At 38.4% G+C, this 23,980-nt stretch overlaps 1 protein-coding gene and 1 long non-coding RNA gene across 10 annotated transcripts in view; one reads left to right on the top strand and one right to left on the bottom strand.

Moving 5' to 3' along the window:
- NEO1 (neogenin 1) overlaps nt 1–23,980 on the bottom strand; it is a 210,852-nt gene that overhangs the window by 13,034 nt on the left and 173,838 nt on the right. For 5 of the 9 annotated variants that reach the window (XM_074880250.1, XM_074880253.1, XM_074880254.1 and 2 more), the window contains exons 15-25: nt 20,892–21,086; nt 19,996–20,091; nt 18,620–18,843; nt 14,766–14,904; nt 11,906–12,013; nt 8,785–8,979; nt 8,077–8,109; nt 3,821–3,889; nt 2,831–2,978; nt 805–1,043; nt 5–97 (exon numbers count right to left, since the gene is read on the bottom strand). In XM_074880250.1, coding sequence (XP_074736351.1) covers nt 5–97; nt 805–1,043; nt 2,831–2,978; nt 3,821–3,889; nt 8,077–8,109; nt 8,785–8,979; nt 11,906–12,013; nt 14,766–14,904; nt 18,620–18,843; nt 19,996–20,091; nt 20,892–21,086 — 1,539 coding nt within the window. The remainder of the gene's footprint in view (nt 1–4; nt 98–804; nt 1,044–2,830; nt 2,979–3,820; nt 3,890–8,076; nt 8,110–8,784; nt 8,980–11,905; nt 12,014–14,765; nt 14,905–18,619; nt 18,844–19,995; nt 20,092–20,891; nt 21,087–23,980) is intronic. The other 4 variants (XM_074880248.1, XM_074880252.1, XM_074880247.1 and 1 more) reach the window with 2 other exon arrangements.
- Nucleotides 14,884–21,256, top strand: LOC141948152 (uncharacterized). Its single transcript, XR_012630378.1, has 3 exons — nt 14,884–14,977; nt 18,640–18,802; nt 21,009–21,256. It is a non-coding gene; the product is annotated as an uncharacterized LOC141948152 (long non-coding RNA).

Genomic DNA, 23,980 nt, shown 5'->3' with positions numbered 1-23,980 from the left:
TTACGCTGAGGTGGTTGAGAATCAAAAGGCATCATCATCTTGGGCCTCATCCCCCTTCTTCCTGCCAGTGTGGACATGCTATCCTCTGACTCATGCCCTGAAGGAAAAATACTGAAGGTTATTTACCATTGCAGCAAGGTTTCTGTGATACCATACCAGATGATTTCAATCCTCCTCTATTTCTGGGCTGTCCTGTTTGTAAGCAGTTCTGTGACTCATAATTGATAAAAACAGCTCTTTCATCCTTTGCTAGAAGGGAGAAAAGAGGACAGTTAGGGTAAAGATTACTGGGCACCGCAGAAACTCCCCAGGCCATAATGCAAACACAAAGTTCTGGCAGTGCAGCTCTGGGCAGTGAGTGGCAGCACAACGAGTCACGTGTGTGGGTAAGAGATGCTGGATTAACAAGTTAACCACTCACCAAGTGAAAACTCACCCTCAAGAGCTGAGCAGTAGCTGGTTAAAGCACCAAAACCTGATTGTGTGTTTGACTGCTGAAAGAACACACGTCTCTCAGCAGTTTAGTATGAAACACTTGCTAGATAATCTTCTGATTACTAACCAGTATTTGCCAAGGGAAAGTCATGATTTAACTCTTGGGCACGCATTTTCTCACTACAACATGTGATCCATCCTTTTCAGAGAGTCTTATAAACTAGGCACAAAACCAATTCACTAGTTGGAAAAGAACAACCAAAAAAGATAAGGGTAACTGAATAATATGACAATAAAGTGATTTCACCAGATACAGTAAAGTGTATTTAATTTTAAACATCAGGGTCAAAGTACCCATTGAAACCTCACCTCTGTAGGAATTCCGTCTTTGATGGATATTGCTGTCCATGGAATTATCAACTGGGGTGATGTCTTGGGAGTTGCGAGGGATTGGGGTATCTGTCATGATTGGATTGGGATCTGGAGATTTATCAATGGGTTTTAGCTCCAGCCTTTCATGATGGATCCAAAGGTCAGGAGGTTTGACATCTTTGGAGTTTCCTTTGTACTTATGGGACCCATTCACTGATTTGCAGGCAGCTCGTTTCCTTGGGAATGAAAACAAATGAAATGTTCTCAGATGCAGGCTTCCTTTCACTTGTTGAAAAAGGCAAATTTGCACTGAGATTTCCTTTAGATCTTGTATCCAGCTGAGCAAAAACTACCCACTGAGCAGGACGCTTTGAATTCTACATATAAGCACATCTGACATCTCAAAGCATATTCTGCAGCTCCGATGCCATGAAATTTGTCTCAAATGCTACCACATGCTGCAGAACCGTGCTCTACAGTCTAAGCTTTCATTAACAAAAATTAAGTTTCCAGTACTTATGGTTATTAAGAGAATATTCTAAACGTGAAGTGTATGTACATCATGCTGTGTCTGTACTCCAGGGCTTACAAACAACCTCAAACAACAGCTGTAGAAGGAGTCTGCAAATAGCCGATTATCCCTATAGGATGGTTAACTCTTAAGATTAATGACAGGAACATTCATTTTACCACTGCTCAGGTTAGACACATCTAACTGATGTGCTTTTTCATCACTGTTGAACAGCAGCAAACTGATTGTGAGGCAGACATTTGACATGATGGAATTTTTGAGAAGTAAAATGTAGAGTTTCAGCAGTGTCCTCCACACACACCCCTCACTTTGGACCCTGGCAATGATGGAGGAAGGTGTCCCTTCTGGGTAGCACACTTCCTAGAAAGGGATAAGATATGAATAAATACAATTTTGAAAATATCAATGAACAGAGCCTCTGGTGTAGGTGATTTGCAGCCAGAGGTGCTCCCGGCACCCTGCTTTGAGCACTGTAGCTGAATGAGTAAAACAGAACAGAAGGTTATTCACTGGTTGTGGGCTGCTGCAGGTAAGAGAGGTGACATTTAGAAACTGGGAAAACAAAGGCAAGATTTCACAGGGTTATTTCCGCTCTTGCAAAATAAAATACGTCTCTTGGGCACAGGCCCATGAATTTTGCCCTCTCCCAAGCATATCCCCCAGTTGTTAGACCATTGCTCATACATCCTTGCTCTCCTCTCCTCAAGAACTTGTATTTTTGTAGGATGGTTCAGCTTCAACAAAGCAAGTAGAGATTATCTTCTAACTCTGGCTTTTAATCACTTTCTTAAAACTATTTTGCATAACAGTCTGTTCAAACGTAAAAAAAGGCTTTCAGCTCTGTTCAGTTCTTTCAAAGAACATGCAGAAACAGCCTTCAGGAGCCTATAAACGGAAGCATCGCTGCTGTAGTCTTAATCCAGATGCTCTAAATGAGCGAAGAATTGAGATGCACACCTATATTTTGGATTTTGGAGCACTCTTCTAAGGAGTCCAGCACCAGACTCAGATTACACTCCAGTAATCTATCTCCAAATTGGATATTATCATGCACAGCTTATAAACCCACTCCACGCAGTGAAGTACACGCTAAGAACAGAAGCGAGAATCTGCCTGAGCTGTTGAGCTCTCACAGCTCTAACCAGATGTATTGGCTCGAGCTTGGAAATAGTATGTTAAATAATTTCTCCTCAGAGAGGGCCAAGCGTAGGTATGCACGAAAGCACTGCCCCAGTTTGCCTGTAAACTCTTGATGGTTTGTAAACTCTGAAACACTAATTAGGAAAAACAGAACATCATCATCATCACATGCATGATAGCTGTATGGATGCGTGTTATCTTCTGAACACAAGAATTCAAACTGCATTACTGATCTGTTGTCAGAGGAGAATTTCTACTTAAAAGTAATAAACTCTAAAGCATCATAAAGATTAAATAACAGAATTAAGTAAGACTGGTAGGACAGGGCAAGGTGCCACCCAGACATCTTACTTTTTTTGGTGAGAAGTTGTACGACGGGTGCAGAAGACAGCGACTATCACCACTATCACAATGGTGATCACTCCAACAGACACTATGATTACAAGGAGCATGTTGCTGTCCAAGGGAGAAGTAGGGCTTCCATGGGGGCTGTTACTGCCTGAAAGAGTTTGAGATGGGAGAAACGCGTTATTTATTACACAGAAAAAAATCGCCATCAAAAGCAAGCAGTGCCCATCAAAGACTTCCAGAATCACACAAATTAGCAGAATGAGAAAGATGGTTTGTCTGCCAGGATTTCAAGGGGAGTGCTGCTTGCTTATATTTTTGTTATTTGCCAATTGTGTTTCTGTACAATTGTTAAATCTGTAAGATGCTTTATAGATCCATTTCCAACTAACAGTCTATAAAAATGTATGCTCACCCTACTCAAATAGTTATCATAAAAAAATTCAATAGTTTTAAGAGTCTAAGGAGAGTTAACCTGGGACCTTGCTAAAACTAAAGCACTACAGGCATCCCCTTGGACCCAATAATCAGATGAATCGGTATCAGTATTCTACAGTGGTCACTTTCCTCTGAAAGAAACACATTTTATGTAACAGTAATGAGTGTTACCTTAGGGCAAGGCTTCCGCAATGCACAGTGCTAATAAGGAAAAGGAGTTAGGATTATTTTTTTTTCCTCCTAGTATGTTCTTACTGAATTAATTTCACACTTGTGCGCTATAGCAGCCATTTAAAACTGAACTGGGAACAAGATCTGCTTATCAAGACTGAAATGTAAATGCATGCGATGGTATTTTTTCCATATACCCCACGCATTAGGCACATAGAACGCTATGACAGAAGTATGATACAATTTCTTAAGTGGGAACAACTATCATCATGGAGAGAAAGTTACTGGAACAGATGTAATCAGTATTTTCAGTCGGATATAGCATCACTTGGTGAAACACCAAGACACTGCATTCCAATTGAGAAGCTTTAAAACAACACTTACCACCAAGTGGTGGTTTGTAATCTGGTCCTATGTCCACTGGGCGGCTTCCTTTCCCTGCGGATCCTGAAGCTGAAAAGGTTGTATATGTGGTGATTTTATATACATATACGTACACACAGAACACACACTTTATCATTTCTAAGGTAGCTCTTTCGGAACTTCTCTGAACCACTGTGAGCATTTTTTTTTCTCTCCTTTTCTCTCCCATACAACATGATTTGGCTTTGAACAGCAACTGTGTTTCTCCAAGAAGAGAACTGCTTCTCCAAAAGAGCTGTTTAAAAATTTGTTTCCTGCATTACTATTTTCCTAAGTAAGCTACTAGTATTCGTTTTAAAGAATATAAAAATTATTTGCAGTAATACACAGGTATATATCGAAGTAAATGGCTTTGCCACACTTGTGCAGACAGTTAACCACCTTGAAACAGTAATTATACAGGTTTCTTTTCCTAATACCTAATTACACTAAGTGTGGAAGACTGTGGAGGATCAAAATCACAGTAAACATAATATTCAGTCCCTGCCTATCCATAAAAACTTGCTTTCAGCTTCTCCCCACTCTTGTCTGTTTGTTCCACCTTCGCCACAAGTGACAATGAGATATCACAAAAATGGTTTTTTTGTGAAACCTGGGAAAACAAATTAATTAATTCCCAAGCTTTACATTTATAGGCTGACAATGGAAGTAAACGTATCTGTACATCAGTTATTACAAACTGAGGCAAATTACCCAGCCCCTCCTGAACCTTAGCTACTGCTAGTGGGCTCCTAGGGGCTAACTGCAAGAGCTGCCCTACCGACTGAAATCCCGTCATCTTTTCACTCTAGCATGTACTTCTCCTTGCATAATTCAGGTCTCATTTAGATCACTTGCTGCCACAGCAAGACGCATGAAGTCACAAGTTCACCTCTAATGTTAAGACCTCTCCTGAGTTAGCAGAATGCTTCCCGCAGATAAAGATATCCAAAACCCTGGTTCTGTCACTTCTGTTTTCATTAAAATAGACTAATGCAAAATTACTGTGAATGATAAACATACTGTAGTAAGGGAAACATAGCAAGATGCAAAGAACAACATTCCTCTCGCTATAGGAATCCATAATACTTTGCACATTTTTACACTGTTACGTGCAAAAAGCCCAAACCACAAAAACCCAAAAGTCTGCATAACTGGCAGTTTCACGATCAGAAGGAGGATTTTCTCAGTTAAAAATTCACTCCAATCGAGAAGTAATAAGTGTTAAAGGATGTGTAACAAATGGAAATTGTGAACCTAATGTGAACCTAATGTTAAAGCCTGTAAATTAGTCACTGTGAAATAAAGACAACTGGTAAAACCAGCAAAAGGTACCAGCCAGAATGCCGACTAAACCCTGAGAAGGGTAAGAAGGAATGTTATGCTTATACAGTGAGGAGTTAGACATAGTCTAAAATAATGGAAAAGATGTATTGCAGGACAAATCTATAACGAAAAAGACATACTGCACCTGCCAGTCTAAAGAGAACACTGAATTCAGTGAAAATGTCTCTTTTTGAAGTACTGGACTAATAATTTTGCAGCAGCAGTGAAATAATTTAACAGAATTTTTAACAGCTTGTATTTAATATATTGACATCTGTATGACCAGATAACTTCACTGAGAAGACGTGAAAAAACCCCAGATCACTGAACCTGGCGCTGAAGATATGTTGGAGCACCAGAGAAGCTGCATGAGAAGGAGAGAATAAAAATAACTGACAATACTGTAAAAGGGCAAATAGACACCCTATGCTTTTTTAGTGCAGCAGTTGGAGCCTTAACATAGGCAAGATCATGGGAAAGGTGATAGCCAGATAGGAAATGGTGGCCCATCTTTCTGCTTTATTGAAAACAAGTATTTTCAAACAAACTAAATGTCAGACTATAAATTTGGTTGGTAACAGTAACTATGCAGACATACTATATTTAACTTCCATAAAACATTTTACTGAGTACTGTACGATGCTTTGTTAAAAAGACCATAATAAAAAAGCAATGTGGCACATATTAACAAGATTAACAACTAATTAACTGATAAGAATAAGAATTATAATTGCAGGCTCATTATTCACGAGGGGTATTTCTAATGAGTTCTGCAAAGACCCGTGCCAGGCCAAGTGTAATTCAATATCCTTAATAACACCGTGAGAGAAAATTAAAATAATTGCTACTGAAGTTAACAGATGACATAAAATAATGGAGTAGATAATAAGATATACACAGTCACCTGCACAGACCAACAGGGATCATGTGGTACGTGTGGGTGTAACACACAGAGTTGGTGTGGTTTATCATGGGGTCTGCACTCCCTCAACAACATAGATACTCACACAGCCAACTGTAGATTTTATATACATGTGTGCATGTGACAAAGCAGATAAATCAAATTTAGATGATAAAAATGTTGAAAGGCAGCAATAGCGAGGAAGCAGCATTCTGGCAAGCAGTCATATTTCCAAAGGGTTTAGACATCCTTGGGAATAACTACCTGTGCGTGATCCTCGTGGAGCTCAGGGACGCCTGGTACTGGCACTGACTGCGTGGTGCCAGTGTCTGTACATTTCCAAAAATGCAAAGGTAACTACAAGATGCAAAGTCTGGTTTTCAAAATATGATGAAATTTAGGTACCTCAGCAAGATGCTTCTCAGTATCTAATTCTTGAAACCAAGGATCAAGTTTAGCCTTTTGGGCATTTAGCTTTGTGTTACTTTAGGATAGTTTTAGTAGGATTAGATACCTTAACCTTTTCTTTTGTACTTGACCAGTGCAACTCCTTGAAGCCTGACAGCAACAGCCACTAACTCCTCCTAATACAAGCTCTGTGCTAGAGAAGTGTGTGGAAGAACAATACAGTGTACTTAATACAGAAGAGAAACATTAAAGTAGGGGGGAGAAAAAAAAGACAGAACCACTAAGGCCAGAGAGTCAATCCCATTGTAGCTTTGTTCCTTCCCAGTCTCAAATAACTTGCCTAGTATTTCCTGAAAGACACAATTCTGCAATTCAGTGATATTGTCACAGAGCAGGCTCTTCTGCTCTTCAGCTTGTCTTCTCCTTTTCTACATTTAACCTACTGCCATGATTTATAATCTCCGAGTATTCTTATAGGAATTCTGAAACAAAACTCTCTTGGATTTTATGTAGGGTTTTATGATTTATAAGTTATATAATTTGATTAAAATGAATCAAATTGTTACCAGAAGAACATGTTACTTTAGGATGAGAAGATTTAGTTATCTGCTGATATGAGGTTAGAATAATGCAGAACAGAAAAGAGCAACTTTTACATAAACCCTTTTAATCTTCCCCTATTCCCTTCCACTTGCATTGAGCACTAATGGTGACACGCTGAGCATCTGCTTCCCTGCAGACAAGCCTGAATCTCAGCTAGCATCTTGCTTACACAAGTCTGGATATGAATTTACTCCATAACCACCAAGTATCAGCGTTATTTGGTACACAAAAGGTAAAAGCATTTTTAATAAATTACTTCAAAGTAACAAGTTGAAAAGCAAGTAAAAAAAAAGCTGATCCCTTTAGGATCTATTTAATCGAATGTCTGATCTGCTTGCCAATGTCCTTTAGACTAATTCTTCCCCTTTTTATTGGGCTTGTAGGTTATTTGGAAGAAAGCAAAAATAGCCCTGGGACATTCAGCTTATAATTCAATGTAGTAAACTCAAAGCTACTATTTTTCAAGCTAGCATTTTAAAACCTTAAGGCTTTTAGTAGCTAATGCTGTGCTCTTCAGGAGAGTCTGGGGTCTAAATGAGCTGACAAGCAGAATCTCTCTTGCAAAAAAGCCTTCTAGAGCAGGCATACTTTCCTTTATTATGAAAATAATTATAGATATAGAGATCACAAAACAGCACTTGTGCTAATTAGATAACTGTTGGATCTTCCACCTCTACATACTGAGATCTTGCATCAGTGGTCAGAGCCTGGCTGGAGTATCACTTAATCCAAATTCATTTTGACAGAATGATTCAGCTCTGGCACAACCCACTTGTTCCTGCATGTGACATCTGACTACAGAGATCACTTTATATTCCTAGCACCCAAACCACAAATAGGACTTTCAGTTCTTTCACTATTAAAAGCACAACAGGAACTTGCTCATTTACAGTTAGAGCAGCAGATAGTTGTTTCATTTAGGAAATGCAACAGCACATGGACAGGAAAAACAAAACGTGTGGAGGATGGAATGAAGGAGAAAGCGTGGCTATTCATTTACCTTGATCATTAGGCATTTTATCTGAGGATTCGGCTAGTGGGACAAGCACAGGGAAGGAAAAAACAAGAGAGAGATCACAAGGCTTGAAGGAGCGAGAGACAGAATTCAAAGTTTCACACAGCGTAAGTAGACTAGCTTGAGCTCTCATTTCTAACCACCAATACTCAAATGGAAAAAGTACTGTTAAAAAATCTACTCATAACTTTATTTGTCACCTCTCCTTAGGGTACTTTTTTCCCAAGCTATCATGCATTCGTACTATTTCACTAGTTACCCATTACCCAGCAGTTCTTGATTTAAGAGCCTGTTGTGTCACACTAGTTCCCATTATATCATCCAAGTCACTAGCGAGCAGCCTGCTGCTGCTTTCATCGGGAGTAGACGTGACACACAAGACCTAGAATCTTAAAGCAACTAAAACCTTCTTTTCTAAAAGTACATTTAGGACACAGACCCTCAGCATTAACAACTTAAGTGCCCACCAGTAATTTTGAAACAACACAATTAATCAAACAGCTGAGCGACATCTGCATATGTATTAACTACATGCAAAAGCAATCCAATAGAAAATTTCATTCTAGTCAAACTCCATTGTCTTCCTGTCTTTTCCAGTCTAAGATACCAGTAGCATACATTTTATATTTAACCTTACAGAGGTTGTATTCAGAAAACGAGGAGGAAGATACTGAGATATACACGATAGTTCACCTTTTGGGGTTCTGAACTGAACTGCCTCAGACATCGGCCCCATGCCCTTCGAGTTGCGGGCCTGAATCTTGAAATAATACGGCGTATCAAGGGTCAATTCTTGTATCTGATGGGTCAGTCTGTTTCCCACAACAGGTTCAATAACCCAATCATGTATTTCAGCATTCACATCCGTACTGTAGTAAATGATGTATCCTATTCAAAGGGAAAAGCAAAAGAACTTTATGCATAAAACAACAGGATAGTGTAAGATCTCACAGAAGATGTTCTATTGACTTTTAATGATACTTGCACAGCTAAATGGGTTTTCTGAAAGAGTATTCTTATTTTTTCAAAGACTAAGAATGCATTCAAATATTAGACAGCCTTCCCATCTTAAATTTTTAAACTGTTCAAAAGTACACATTAAGAGGAAAAAAGCCATTTAAAATATCAAAATTCTTTTTGATCACTGTTCATTGAATATGGAGAAATTCCTCACTTCCATCTCATTACCTGTTTATAGACCAAATAATGTAAAATAACATAAAGCTGTTATTATCAAAACATCCTCAAAGTATTAATATTTATAGAAAGCAGTTAACGTTAAAACAGCAAAACATCTTCATGCATAGCTAAAGAATGCGTGTTCAGTGGTTCAGTTTATTATTTTTCAGTTTATTAACAAAGATGACAACAATCTGAAGAGAACTGAAGTTATCCTGCATGTCACAGAAAAAAAATGTATGGGAAGAGTTTATGTTCTGTTACTAAAATACACTGCAATTACAACCAATACAAAGTAAAAGCTTTCTAACCTTTTATCGGAGAAACACGGAGCCCCAGCCTAAAATAAATACTTGCACCAGCATAGGGTTGGGTTATCAGCCCTTGTCCCACAGCCCACCCACCTGGGGATCACCGTAGGGAAGGGGAGACGTTCTCCAGAGTGACTTCTGGTTCTTAAAGAACCCCGATACCCCAAATTCACATAATTCACAGTAACCAGTACGGCACAGAGCGTAGCGCTTCAGATGCCAGTTGTAGGTCTGGCGTGCTTAATTTCTTCCCTCGGTGGCATTAACTACCAGGGAGTAGATTTAATAATTTGCTATTTGTACAGGTCACAAAGCAACATAACTGTAACTTGTCTAAGAAGGGGCAACATATAGTGACAGTTAAAAGCACTATATAAAGTATAGTGACACAAGACTACTGAGTTAACTTATGACTGTACTAATTAGTCAGCAACTATAATGATGCACAAGCATCTGGAATCCAGACTAGCACAGTTCAGTATTTCACATCCACCCTACCCACATCAAAAGGAGATTAGAGCTGAAAGGACGCGTATTCCACAGACATGCTACCCAGTGCGTGGAATGACATCATCACTTAGTTTTTACTTAATGCACAGAAAGAACCGAGCTGAGTTAATGAGTAGTTACGGGAGTAGTGAGCTGCTTCTCCCGCTGTTGGTGGCTCTTCCCACCAGAGGGCACTCAGCCCACACCCTGCTCCCCTGTCAAATGGAATCCAATGTTTGGTGGACTCAGACTTAACCACAGAAGGATTTATTTTATTTTTCAGCTGTTAACTACTGCTTAAGCAAAAATTAATAAATACTATACGTTTTCATTCTACACGTATGAATAAATGTAAAGTACTCCTTCACAGTACAGACACTGCAAGGAGATTTTTCATCCGGAAAATTGAATGTGTGTGGTAATTTTGCTAACCACATTGTGCAAGTAAATGCTGATCTCGTCGTACATTGTCTTCCCTTTCTCATGTATGCACTTGATGTAAGATGATAGGCTTATCTTTTTAGGACCGTATATAACCTGGGGATACTTGTGCCTGAACATTTCACACCTGTCTGAATGACCCTCACTGACGCTAGCAAGTAAGTGCTTTAACCTGCAGCTAAGATAAAGGCTCTTCTTTCTTCAGTCAAACCTTGTTTCCCATAAAGAAGAAACATCTTGCTGATAATAAAACAACACAGAACTGGCTTTATAGCCAATATAAAAAAATACATATACAACATATAAACAGCTATATGCATGCAGAGACACACCAACAGCTCCAACAGGCGTTGTGGTGCAGAACAAGCTGCCGTCTGTCAGAGCTGCATCCTTACAGCTCCACTTGTGAGACACCCTGGGCACCCGACCGGACAGAAAAGTCGCGCACTGGTGTTTCTCAGCCCCTCCTGCCCTTTGTTTTAGCACTGACACCAGCAAGACAGACCTGTTACAGCCACGCCGTCTGACCTGCAGCCTTTGCTTAGTGCCTCTTTGCCTTTTAGGGGTCTGTCTTAGGGCTTACTTAAAAGTTTCCTGTAATTACTCAAGAGTCTCCAGTATTCTGTCTTTAGTTTTCGTCTCCTGTCTAGAAACTGGGCTACAGTATTGCCTCATCAGATGCCTGTTGGTGACAGGTTTCAAAGGTTTGATTCTGCACCATAGTTAATTCTGAGAACAAAAGCAAAATCATACACTGCAAACTACGTGCCAATAAAATCAGCTTAAAGCCTGAGGTAAAAAAAAAGGAAAACTGAAGTGAATTGTTTCAGAACGCCTTTAGAAATGGGAATCCAAACAGGAATTATGGAAGAGAAACAGCAACTATTATTTTCTGTAAAATGATTTATCCCGCGTGGAAGTGATGCAGTTACAAAGGCAAATAACAGTTTACTCCTAATGGTTATGTCAGGGGACTAATAAACAGACTTGAAGTCTGTTCCGTGCCACAAAAATGACAAAGAGCACTGGGATGGATTCTTCTAAATAAAATACTGATGGGCCAGAGGCATTACAGATGTATTTCTGGAGGCATGCTATTAGAATAGCACAAGCTGATGAAGGCAAAGGTTATTGAGATATTTAAACTTTCAATTATATTTCTGGTTATACTCCAATTTCACACTGCAGTTAATTTATATCTTAATATATTTTTACTAGGTACAAAAGTAAATAATTAATCTGAGCTACTAAAAAGATTGACAAAGAAGATACGAGTCCTCTTGGCTAGCTCTAGGCTAAATGAAGTATGGAACACATTCACACAGTTATGCAGATCACATTTTGCTGTTAACCAGGCGTCTTCTATCTGCCTTTATTGCTCATGCAAACTGCACCTGTAATTTTGCCATTGGCTTCGGATGGAGGCTGCCAGTTAACAATTATTGTCCGAGGTTTTCCCTCTTTGCTCACCACAGTCACGTCTTTGGGAGGAGAAGTAGGAACTGCAAACAAACAAAAACCAGACTATCAGAAACAGCTTGCCCAATTTCACTGGATATAAACAAGTAACCTCAGCACCTTTGCTTTTTGGTTGTTCTACCATTGAAAAAAGGCACGTACAATAATAACTCTGAATGTTCGATCTTCAAATAAATCTACCAGCCTAGTGTAGTGGTCTTACTGATTTACTCCATTCAACTGGCAAATGCCATCTGGCGTGCAGCGTCTCCTTTCTGTACGGAGCTACCCGTCTCTAAAGCACTTCTGTCAACAGATGCTGTGATTCATGACTGAGTGAGCCCATGTGTCTTCAAAGCCATGGCATCTTTGTACAACTAACAGTTGGGGGTCAATGACTTCTAACCTGAATTTCTTCAGGCATCAGAAAAATTACACAAACTTGTGAAATAAATACTTTTTATATGCACAGGCATATGAAATATCTCCATATTTACAGGTTTATGGTGGGACCAAGACCTAGTAATGCTATTTCGCCAGCAAACAGCAAATCAGCAAAGTAAATTCACCAGAGATTTACAATTATTATCTGTAATTACTGATTTACTTTATTGAAGACTGATTTGTGATTTGCAGGGAAATCTGCACCACAGAAGCATTTGAAATCAAGAAATATTTGCTGAACACAAGCGTCCAATCATTTTTCCTGGGTTGCCAGAGAGTAAGATTGAGAGAGAGGGGGAGAGCACTTCCTTCTGCCATCAGCCTCCTCCTGCCTAAAGTTCAGGAAATGGCACAAGTTGCTCCAGCAAAAGACTGAAATCCGAGACCCTTCTTGCTGTGAAGTAAAATATCCAGCTGGGGCCTAGATTAATGGCTTTCAAATGCACAGAGCCAATGTCTCCAAAGGTGCATTAACCAGCCACAGTTTGCAATGCCACATTATGAAAAACATGAGACTTCTAATTAGGTAACTTTTAGCAAAGTAAATCCGCCTTGGATATTTAATACCATAATAGTAACATTTAGTGCTTACACAGTGCTTTCTGCATTTAAAGAGCTTTATGTATATTACCTATTAGAAATTAATCTGTCCATCCTCTGAGACAGCCTGCCTGTTATTCCTGTGCAGAATAACAGTTGGAAACCAGGGACAGCAAAAGCTCAAAAGTTACTGTAACTATTACCCCAAATACTTAAAAACAATAGAATACTCAAAACAACAGAAACATAGAGATGTAAAGCACGATTCAAGGCCCTACAGTAAGGTTCAGAGAAGAAAAAATAAAAATCAGGACTAGCCCACAAGAGATTACAAATTCACAGACCAACACTGAACCCAGTATCCTTTATTTTTCTTCAGCATTAGTTGAGGAGCAAGTCCTATACAACGCTGCTACTCAAGATTATTCAAAAATAATGAGTCACACACTCAGGAATTTGGCGAGTAATATAAATCACAAGATCTGTTATGAGAAAATATATTTTTGTTTTGGTTTTTTTTTTTTTTTCATTTGCTTCTCAGTTCCCAAGCTTTTAGGTCATATTTGCAAATACTCTTTACAACCACCCCAACTAGAAATTTACTTTCTATTTAAATGAAATGAGACCTCCTGTATCTCACCCTCGCTCCTGTACTTTTTTGAGTTTCAAATTCTCTTTTAAGAACTGTATTTGTGAAACTTTCACAGTGCCTGCTCTTCAAGTTATGGATGAGAACTGCACGTGTGTCAGCAAAAATGAAGTGTTTTACATGGGATGGGCATAGTAATTGGAATGGGAAAAGAGCCTCAGTCCAGACCTGTGCTGTCAGAACGGTAGCTGGCTCCACATCACGGAATTCCCACCAAAATCTAAGACAATGTTTTCAAAAGCAACTGAAGCTCGCTAAGGGTTTATGGGACTTCAAAGTTAGGAGATTCCTGATTTTATCCTGGTTTTGTTTTTTTGCTTTTCCTTACTCCTTGTTATAGGATATTTGGATGATCTCACTAATTCTTTGCAAGCTTGATTTTTTTTGCTGTGTTTTAATTTAGCATGAGAACTCCAGGGTAATTTGGATAGGCTCTGTTTTGTCCTTACAGTTTATATGAAGAGAAACCTAAGCATAATAAGCAGTAAATTTAATTGCACAAAGATCATTTGACACTGCAGGATAAAAAGAGCTAATGAGGGACAGGTCAGGGGAGAAAGAGGTTCTGGACCTCACGGTCACTCAGTGGGCCCAAGTTCCTCCTGGCAGCTACAAACCCTCTTCTGTCTGTACTTTGAGAGCACGTCATTTCTACAGCACTGAGGACTGCAATGGCAACTCCTGTGGAAGAACAAGAATTAAGGGCTGATTTGGATGTCTTAATTTCTACTGAGATTTTTTTTAAGTTCATTGGCCTCATACACTTCCTCACTCTAATAATTATCATCATAATTATAGTAAATTTTAATTATTATTTGCTAAAGTATTTTCTTTGTATTTGCTATTAACGTGCTCTTTCTTAGATGCTTCAAGCATATGCTTCTTTATTCTCTCCTGTCCATGAACTGTGGTACATTATTCATTACTTCTCTGTAATTTGATGTAAATTCTTTTGCATGCAATCATCCCTTTGAATTTTGAAGTATGTTGTTGTTTTTTAATCAGAATTTCTGACTAAACTGTAAAGAAAAGAACCCCCCAGCAAGTATTCATCAGCATAATAATTTTAAATACATGCTTTCCCTCCTCCAGAATTCTGGCAGGCTTGACTTTATTCATCTCATCAGGAATGTTGGCCCTTCCAGAAAGACACGAAGGAGTACCTAATTCAAAAGTTGTTCCATGTGCTGTCATACTCCAAGTACTTGATCTTCGACCTTTAGTCACCATCACGGAGAATTCATACAAGGTATTTGGTTTCAACCCAGTCACTAAATAGCTCAAAGTGGTTGCATTTGCAGTCTGGAAGAAAAACAAAAAAGTCAGTAACTTCTGAACTGAAAACCATCAATCACCAGCTCTCAAACACTCTCAGGTAAGTGTTTAAAACATTTTAGCATCGCTACATTTTCATAACCACAGTCATTAATTCTGTAGCGTTTTCGCTCTGTCATGCAAATTCATTAATCAAGTATTAATGTGCAGTTGTTTTATCCTAAACTAGAAATTCATTCTGCAATTGGCAAGAGCATTTAATAGCAGTCAATTATAAATTAAAAAAAAAAAAAAAAAAAAGGCAATAGAAGGTCCAGGGCACACTTGTTATGCAGCAGGCTAAATCACTGTCTACTTGGGGGGTTTAATTTACAGCATTTCATTAACTGATCTGGCTAGGGAAAACAATGAAGTACAGCTAACAGTAACAGTCCTTCTTGAAATCTATTATCTGCCTTCCAAACTCCTGTTAGAATTTTCAGTAAATTTTTAACATCCTTAAAAAAAAACAAAACCAGCTGAAGGTACAGGTACTGAAACTTGAAGCTCTACTAATATGTAGATTTTTTTCAGAAAAAACAGTTATCTAGGATTGCACACTGAGACTACACATGGTTTATAGAGGAATTTGTAACTCAGCCATTTAGCTAGAATTTCCGACCTTTTGGTTAACATATCTGATATTTGTTATACATGACTTGAACACGAACAGAATGTACTTGAGGCCTATAAAAAAAAAAGATGTATCTACACACATGTATATTCCTTACCTTGACCTACAGCGATCTAAACACAGAATTAAAGAGTTAGTTATGTCAATATTTGACAGGGCCATACAACAACTGTATACAACTACTGTCTTCAGAAAACAACTGTTTCCAGCTAATAAATTTTCAAGGAAAAGGGACATTTCTTGAAGACTCTATGAATAACATAGTCCAAATTCTGCAAAGAAAACCCTTATTTCTCAAGTATGAGCGACAGCTTTTTTTCTTACACCAGGTGGAAGTTCAGAAAACTGTTAGCCAAGTGATAGATTTGTACAAAGTATGTTGCTGTTCACAGATACGCATTTTGCCAGTTAGACATCACAGGGGTGGACAGACAACAAAGACATCATTAAACTAATTAAAATAAAATCCTCCATTAACTTTAAACCTTCACTTGATACAAACTCAGTGTAGTCTCAAAGAAAATGTGATTGTGGCTGAATGGTTCAAACAGTTAAGTGGAGAGCAGGACATTTCTTACATTAGTTCAGTGACAAAGCTTGATTGAGCACAATCTCCCTAGTAAAGGAGGACCTTTGGCCAGGACAATTATATAATGGCAAGTCCAAAGGAGAAATCTTTTCCTAGCATCTTGCATCACGAGCTGAGTTACCCCAAGAAGCACACCATTTCTTCCTCTTTAGAACACCTATGGAAATCCTAAACAGCGTTTAAGCCTTCGACTCTGTTTATAGTCTTTTCACTCCTAGCTGCAGTCACGTGTGGCAGACGGAGCCCTTTTTACAGGTTAAAGTTGTATTTTTCATCTATGGCTTTGAAACTTGGTATCTTTTAGCTTCACTGCATATCATATTGAATGTAAATGACACACAAAAGGCTGTATTGGAGTGTTGGACTTCCCTTCATTTTCATTTTTTAACACCACTTAGTGGTTTTAAGATCACAACATATCCCACGGTACCAAACCCTGCTCACCGACTAGAAATAGACTTCATAAATATCACCCTGTAAAATTTATTTTCCTTTTATACAGTCCTAAAAGATCTAAGTTAAGATTTAATATTTTAGCTTATGCTTGAGAGCACACTGGTAAATCACAGGTAGCCTGTGAGTAGGACAACTCTGCTCCACCAACAAAGATCCTTTGAAAAATGCTCTCCGATCCACATTAGTGAAACTACATGGTTCAAAGCACAGTGGAGTCTTTTAGCTCCAGGAACTGTATCACATCTGTTCCTGTGTTTATATGCTCTAGATTGACATGACTCCTCTACAAATTTAAGAAAATAAGGCTCCTTAAGGTGGAACCTCTTAACTTGTATTTGAAGCATGTAGCCTCTTCTTTAATAATAGTTTGCGAATGTCAGCGTAGAAGCGGGGAGCAAATGTAGAAAATATGAATGAACTGTATCGACAACCAATTTACTGACGAGAGGGATGGATGAAACAACACTGTGTGAAACAGATGTAGCTTTGGATACTAGAGAGCTGACACAAAGATAAAATTTCTGTGTGCAAGGCTGCGTAACAGAGAAGCACTGATGCAACTGGATGAACGGCCTCAAAACACACAATAAATAACAAAGCTTCTAGAGACGGCCATGACAAACTACATACTAACTCATAATAAAGTTATCAAAGACCTGACTGAAATGAAACAGCTCATTGAACAGCACTGCTGAAAAGAGGTTTTGCCTTTCTTAGAATTAGCAATTGCTGTTGTTCAGAGTAGTACAGAATTAACGATTGAAACAAAGAAAGAAAGGATGCGAGTTCTCCAAACATCATGGGTTAAAAATGATTAGAGCGAATGTTCTCAAACTTATGTCCTTTCAGGCAAATGCTTTTTACAATGAGTAATTTTGAACTATATTCCATCATTACATGTTATTTTTGGTCCACAGTAAAACTTCTTGACCACTGGCCACCAGCACTGAGAACAGTGGGAGTATTTCATTTACCACCGAGGGTGGTTTTTTCTAAGCATTTAACTAATGAAACTGCAGCATTATATAAATCACTCCCAAGATATCCTCTGCACATGACTCAGGAATGTGGGTTCATAAATAACTTGCCTTTAGAGGAAGAACATACAAGTATACATCTTTTCATTTCAATAAAAAAAGAAAAATCTGGTTTGTAACAAGATTGCTCTGCAAGAGCATAAAGGGAGCTCCACTAGCAGGGTATTTTAACAACCATTTCCTCTGAGTCTCATTTCAAATGTGAAATTTGCAGTCAGCATTTTTGAGGCCTCCAGATAACTCTGAAAATTAAAAAAATCCAACCAACCAACTAAACAAATGCAAACCAACAAACCAAACCCTGAATCTAGTCTCCAAATCAAAACAGCAGATGAAAATCAAGAAAGGCAGGGATATCATGAAGTTATTGTTATATATTGTGCACACGTTCAGTTCCCAAAGGAAAGGTTCATTATCAACTTCATATGAACAGAAAAGGTTGTAAAAGGAAACTGAAAACTGTCAGGGTAAATATTTTCCCTGCATGACTCACCGCACAAATTCAGGTTCTTCTGCTAAGTGGAGAGAAGCCATTAGTGACACATACCTTATTACTGCATTATTGGCTCCTCTAAAGGTAAGCCCACATCTGTCGTACAAAGCCATCATGTTAGGGTGAAGTAGAAAGGATAAAATTGTCAGCGTGTCCACGGTTCCACAGCAGAACGGCCTTCGCCTTCCTTCCCCGAGCCAGCTCTTCCACTCGCTCACACACGACACCCCACCGCAATCTCTTTCACACAAATACACAAAACACCACAAAACTAACTACTTCCACTAAATCTAGGAGCATCTTTGAAGTGATGATTTAATTGAGCAGCACTGATATGAACTCAGTCCAGGCCTCTCAAATAAAAGTGAGCACACCTCTATACCATTTTCTAAGTGCTTGTCTTTACTCTCATTTTCACTGAACCCTGACTTGAACATGAAACTTCTTCTCACTGAAATAACACAGCTGTGTTAGTGTTGTTGAAACTCCAATACCTTGTACTTTGTATTTGCAGGAATATTGGTTTTCCAGCGAACTGTGTAGTAGCGAGCATCTGTGATCTTCTGGTTCTTTGGCAGAGAGTTGTCTGCCCAAGTGATCCGTATGGTGTCATGACTCAGGATGGAAGCCTGAACTCCCACCGGTGGCATCATGGGAGACGGATCTGGCACTGGAGTGTATGGAGCATTAATAACAAACAAATCAACCTCGGAAGTGTCTAGGGAATTGATGGGTAAAAAGTAGTGTATTATAATTAAAAAGGGAGAAGGTGGCATTTTAATGTAAACAAAAACAAAAAAGGGGAAATGCAGGGTAGTACAATGAAATGAAAGGTGAGAAATGGAGAAAAAGAGAGAAAATCCAGAGTTAATAGGTGACATAAGACTGGCTAATAAAATTACTTTTGCATCGTGTTCCCTTCTTAAGACAGTAAGATAACATATATACACACCTAATTATCTTAGTGTTCAGTACATTCAACCATGGCCTAAGAACCCCAAACACACAGTAATTTTTAACTTTGACTTTATTTGCCTCAGAATGTCCACTGATTCCTCTTCCAGAAAACAATAAGGAGGAAAGAGAGCTGGACATCGAGATGGGTAAATGTCACTTCATAAAAATTACAGGCAACTCCCATCACCTTTTAAAGAGTATTAATGGCAGTCAAGTTCCAATTGTCATATAAATTTGCAGTAACTGAAGAAACTGCAGTCCCAGTGTCCTCTATAAAATCTATAAGAATTCCTGCTCTTCAGAAGACTAGAACAAACAGAGGTGTTAACATCTACATAAAATAACTACATCATGTCAACAGTCTAGGAGGGAACACAGTGAACCATAGCATAGTAATAGCTCACTTACAAACAGATTTCTGTGCTGAAAATCTTTTATTAATGTATTACAGAACAAAAAAAAAAAAAAAGCCAAGAATTTGTTTAGTGTGACAGAAGACCGAGACTTAGACAAAGAAAATGCAGGCAGCATATTCAAAATCTCAGTGTAAAAGACCAAAAAAAAAAAATCCATACTTGTCCCTAAAAAAAAGAATAAGGGACATGCCTTTAGAACTGCACCCACACACACTTGTGCTAATGTGATGGTAACTTTGAATAAGAACATCTATAAGTAGTTGAAAGGTAAGTTTTGTAATTTAATGAAACCAATTTTAGGTGGTTTAATAAATGGATGGAACATGCGAGGCAATCACTGAACTAGTAAGGCCAATCAGTTAAAGAAATGGAGTGTCCTTGATGGCACTGATAAGCAACACTCTTATAGGACATATCATCACATTTCCAGCTGCTGTGCAGAGGTGTGTTAACAATTTTCAGCTGTGCAGAACTTAAAAGCAGCCCCTCGCATTTACCTGAGTGAGGCCTGGTCACCGCGCTCTCATAGAGAGGGATTCCTTCACCAACATTGTTAAAGGCTTTCAGAGTTATGACGTAGTGGGAGCTTGGGTCTAAAGGGGAAAAAAAATTAAATAGAATTTCAGTGCAAACTGTTAATGAATCCTATTTTCTGCTTCTCCATTTTCTCTTTGTTCAGTAATTTTTTTTTAACTGAAATACATGACTAGACTAAATTTGAGTTGAGAATGGGTCCGTACAGACCTCGTGTTCAAGAGTTCTCATACAGCAGGAGTTTATAGTCACAGCAAACCCACCTTAAGTACAGCCAAAATAGCAGGAAGGAAAAACATTTTTAAATGAACATTTTAACTCGCTCTACTACAATATTACTCCAATTTAATGGAACTTTTCAACAGTTCAGAATACTAATATTTATTTTGCTTTCAGGATATCTTACCTACCACAGAGAATTCTGTGGAGGAACGATTCTATATTTTTCTTTTAAAGTAGATGCCACTGTATCTTGGTGACATTTCAGTTTCTTTTTTGCCTGAAGCCACCTGTTCTGCAGCTCCAGAAGGAGAATAAGGGAATGCTGCTGAGCACGAAACATTTTGTAATAAGCGTTGAAGGCAAAGCATCAAATCAAAATGCACTATGCTTCAAACTCAGTGGATTTAGGATTCTGGGTTTGGGTATTTTTATTCCTCTGCCTCTTTCTCTGTCATCAGAAAATTGGGTTTATTTGAAATTTAGCAACAGTTTGGCATCCGTTATAATACCTGAATAAGGAAAAGGATCCTCTTAAAACCATGCATGTAGTTTTATTTATTTATAATACCACAATTAGGAAACAGTAACATAAATGAGAGGTAAAACTTGGGGACTGACGTTAACTTCCTTTCCTTACCTAAGTTTTCAATGGTATAGTATCTCTGTTTATAGTCCACCTTGATGGTCTGTGCGTGAGGACTGCCAATGCCATACCCTATAGCGTAGCCTCTCACCACGATGTTCTGGTTTTCAGGCGGAGTCCAGCTTACTACGATACTGGTGACAAGTGGACGGACATGTAAGGAACTTGGAACTTCAGGAACACGAGTTTCTAGTAAAGAAAAATGATGGATTTAAAGGATTTTGCTAAAATAAAACTAATTACATGAAGAGTTATGAGCTAGTAAAGTCAAGTGTAGCACTTCTACTCTGCATCTGTATTGACATGAGTACGCTCCAAAGGAGAGCGCCTTGTTGGACAAGAGAGAGTAAAGAACTCTAATAAGCAGAAGAAAATCAACCTAGTTTCGTATACTAATGTATTTTAATAGATACTCTCTTTAAAGAGAGGACAGTCGCACTGAAGAAAAGCATCAGATCTGTTTCAAGGCAGACTTTTTTGATGTTTGTGCATGTTCTTTCCAATTTGTAATTGTTCAAAATATGCATTAAATTTATCACATCCTTCCTCTCCACAAAGCAATCTACTTCTAGTTCCATCATATTACTTGTAGGCATTAAAATAATTATATTGAAAACAGACTGAGGATGAAAGGTTCCCGAGCTTGTTGTAGGATTAAATACAATATTCCAAAGCACTAAAAATTGTCAGTAAACTGGATATTGCACATGCTGCAAAGGTTTCTTCTGATTTGTCCTGTGCTTATCGCTGTTTAAATCCTTGGGTCTCTTTAGCATAACTCACAAAATATATGCAGGGACTACACAGCCAGATCAAAAAATACTCATAGATTCCGTATCAAATGTTCAAACCCTACCCGCACAAGCAACACAAATCTCATCACAACCCAACAGAGAGATGGAACGTGGATCCTTAAAAACAGGACTTCCCCAATATGTCACTGTAATCCCCTAATATTTTTAATAAAAGGTTTTTTCCCCCCACTGTTGATTAGAACTTAAAAGCAATCTAAAAGCACAACACTACTAGTGTCCATACCTTTGTTTTAACTTCTCAAAAATTAAATAAGTACTTTTGTCAGGCCGCAGGAGCCTGCTGTATGTTGATGGATTATAAATAATTCTGTGCAATAGTAGGCTGAGTTCCCCACTCTATAATAAAATCAGTTCAGAGAGTTCTGCTTCCTGCAGGGATTTCATTTTAATGAAACATGCTGCATTTATCTAAAAACATTTAATAAAGCACCACAACAGGATTATTTGGATCATAATATGCCATTGGCCTGCTAGCCCAGGGAGTTTATGGTCTCCAGCTGACACAGCTGATCAATTAAAGTTCACAACTATTAAATACAGAAAAGCTACAGAATTGCAATATAAGAGATGACATTTTTAACTGCACAGAAGTTAGTGCACTGGGGATAAACTTTGCAGAACGGTTTAACACCTCTTGCATATGCACTCCTGGTGGGACTTGCACCAACTCTGCAAAATTACACAGCCCCACTAACACAAAATTGCAACAGTCTGGCTCTCATTACATTGATGACACTATAAAGTGAATTATTTTCCATTTAAATTCAAAACGCAGCCATGGAATAAAAAGGAATTATGCCTTCCATATCTATTGAACCTGAGAAATTAAAGATTAGCTGTAAATACATTTGCATGGTATTAAAATTATCCACATGAGCTTACCAAAGAACAAAAAGCAAAAAATACACATCTTCTTCCCAGTATGCACATAGACAAACCTCTCGCACAGGTATACAGAATATGAATACCATGTTACATTGTCTTAACTGTGAATTTTTATTACTTCATTCATTGTAAAGCCTATGCATAAAGGTAGATTTCCTGCAAGATTCCAATTTGAAAAAAATTAAAATTATAAAATCAACACAGAATGAAGAGTTCTTTTCTTCTCCCTCCTTCTGCCCTATTTGAATTTAATCCTGATGCTATCCTCTGGCAAAGTATTGTTAACTCTAATTCCAAAGCAGAGTACATTTTCACCACCTTGTCTAAGTGCTGCCCACTTACAGAGCTCTACCTCAGCCCAGGGAACTAGTGGTTTCTCAAAGCTGCAAGGTTGTGTCATACCCAGTTAGAGGAAGACAGACACACAGATGAAAGCAATTTCAACTCTAAAAAGCAATTTTAAATAACTACAAAACTGAACTCTACTGTTAACATTGGGTTTTGCACTGTTCTTGATTAAGCGATGGAGACCAAGCAGTAAGAGGACAAGTATTAAGTTGGAGCATCAACTTTGCATAACACAAAGACCGAAGCACGGGCTCTCAAGGGCTTTAAGCGGCCGACTGTTGAAGCAATCTTCCAGCAGTGTAGAGCAAATATTGAAGCTCCCTTATTATTCTGTCTTCCAGCTGCCAGTATAACTGAAGCTCAAGCCACACAGATGTGAGGGACGTTACTGGATCCTGCAGCATTAAGCTAGATTGACCCTCCAGCTACTTTAACAAAGCCAAGAGGGAGACTGGCCCGCAAGGAGCGCAAGGTAACTTGTGTGAAACAGCACTAATTAAACGCTTTTCTGAAAATCACCAGCTCCAGAGAGATCCGCCCCAGCCATCCTTTTAAAAATGGCACTTCTTCAATTGCTTTTAGCCTGATTCTGAGAGATGCTCCCAAATCTGCTCATTTGAATTCTGCAAGAATCAGGTTCCCACTTGCAAATTATTCTAGCACAGTAAATACCAATCATCTGGACCAACTATCAAAGGTCAAAATTTTTTGCAGAACATTTCTACTTGTATTGTTAAACTCTACACTGGAAAAACAAGAGGTTAACATGGTTCTGTATACCACCGATCACGAATACATGGCTTTGGTGGAAAAGACTTCATTTTTGATGGGAGATACGGTCTATACTCATCTATCAGTATGGCAAATATAATCAATCTCCCTTCTCTACTAAGGTGGCAAAATAACAATTACTGGGGGTCAAATGTTCTTTTTAGAAAATGAATCTAAGCAAAACATAATAAATTCAGGAAAAATCTTTTAAGAGAGCATGGTACCAATGAAGCATACTGGTAAGACTGCAAAGGTCTATGGGTG

The sequence above is a fragment of the Strix uralensis genome, chromosome 11 (genome assembly GCF_047716275.1).
Source record: "Strix uralensis isolate ZFMK-TIS-50842 chromosome 11, bStrUra1, whole genome shotgun sequence".
Lineage (NCBI taxonomy): Eukaryota > Metazoa > Chordata > Aves > Strigiformes > Strigidae > Strix > Strix uralensis.
Note: the sequence above shows the minus strand (reverse complement) of the source record. Positions and strands in the feature narration are given on the sequence as shown.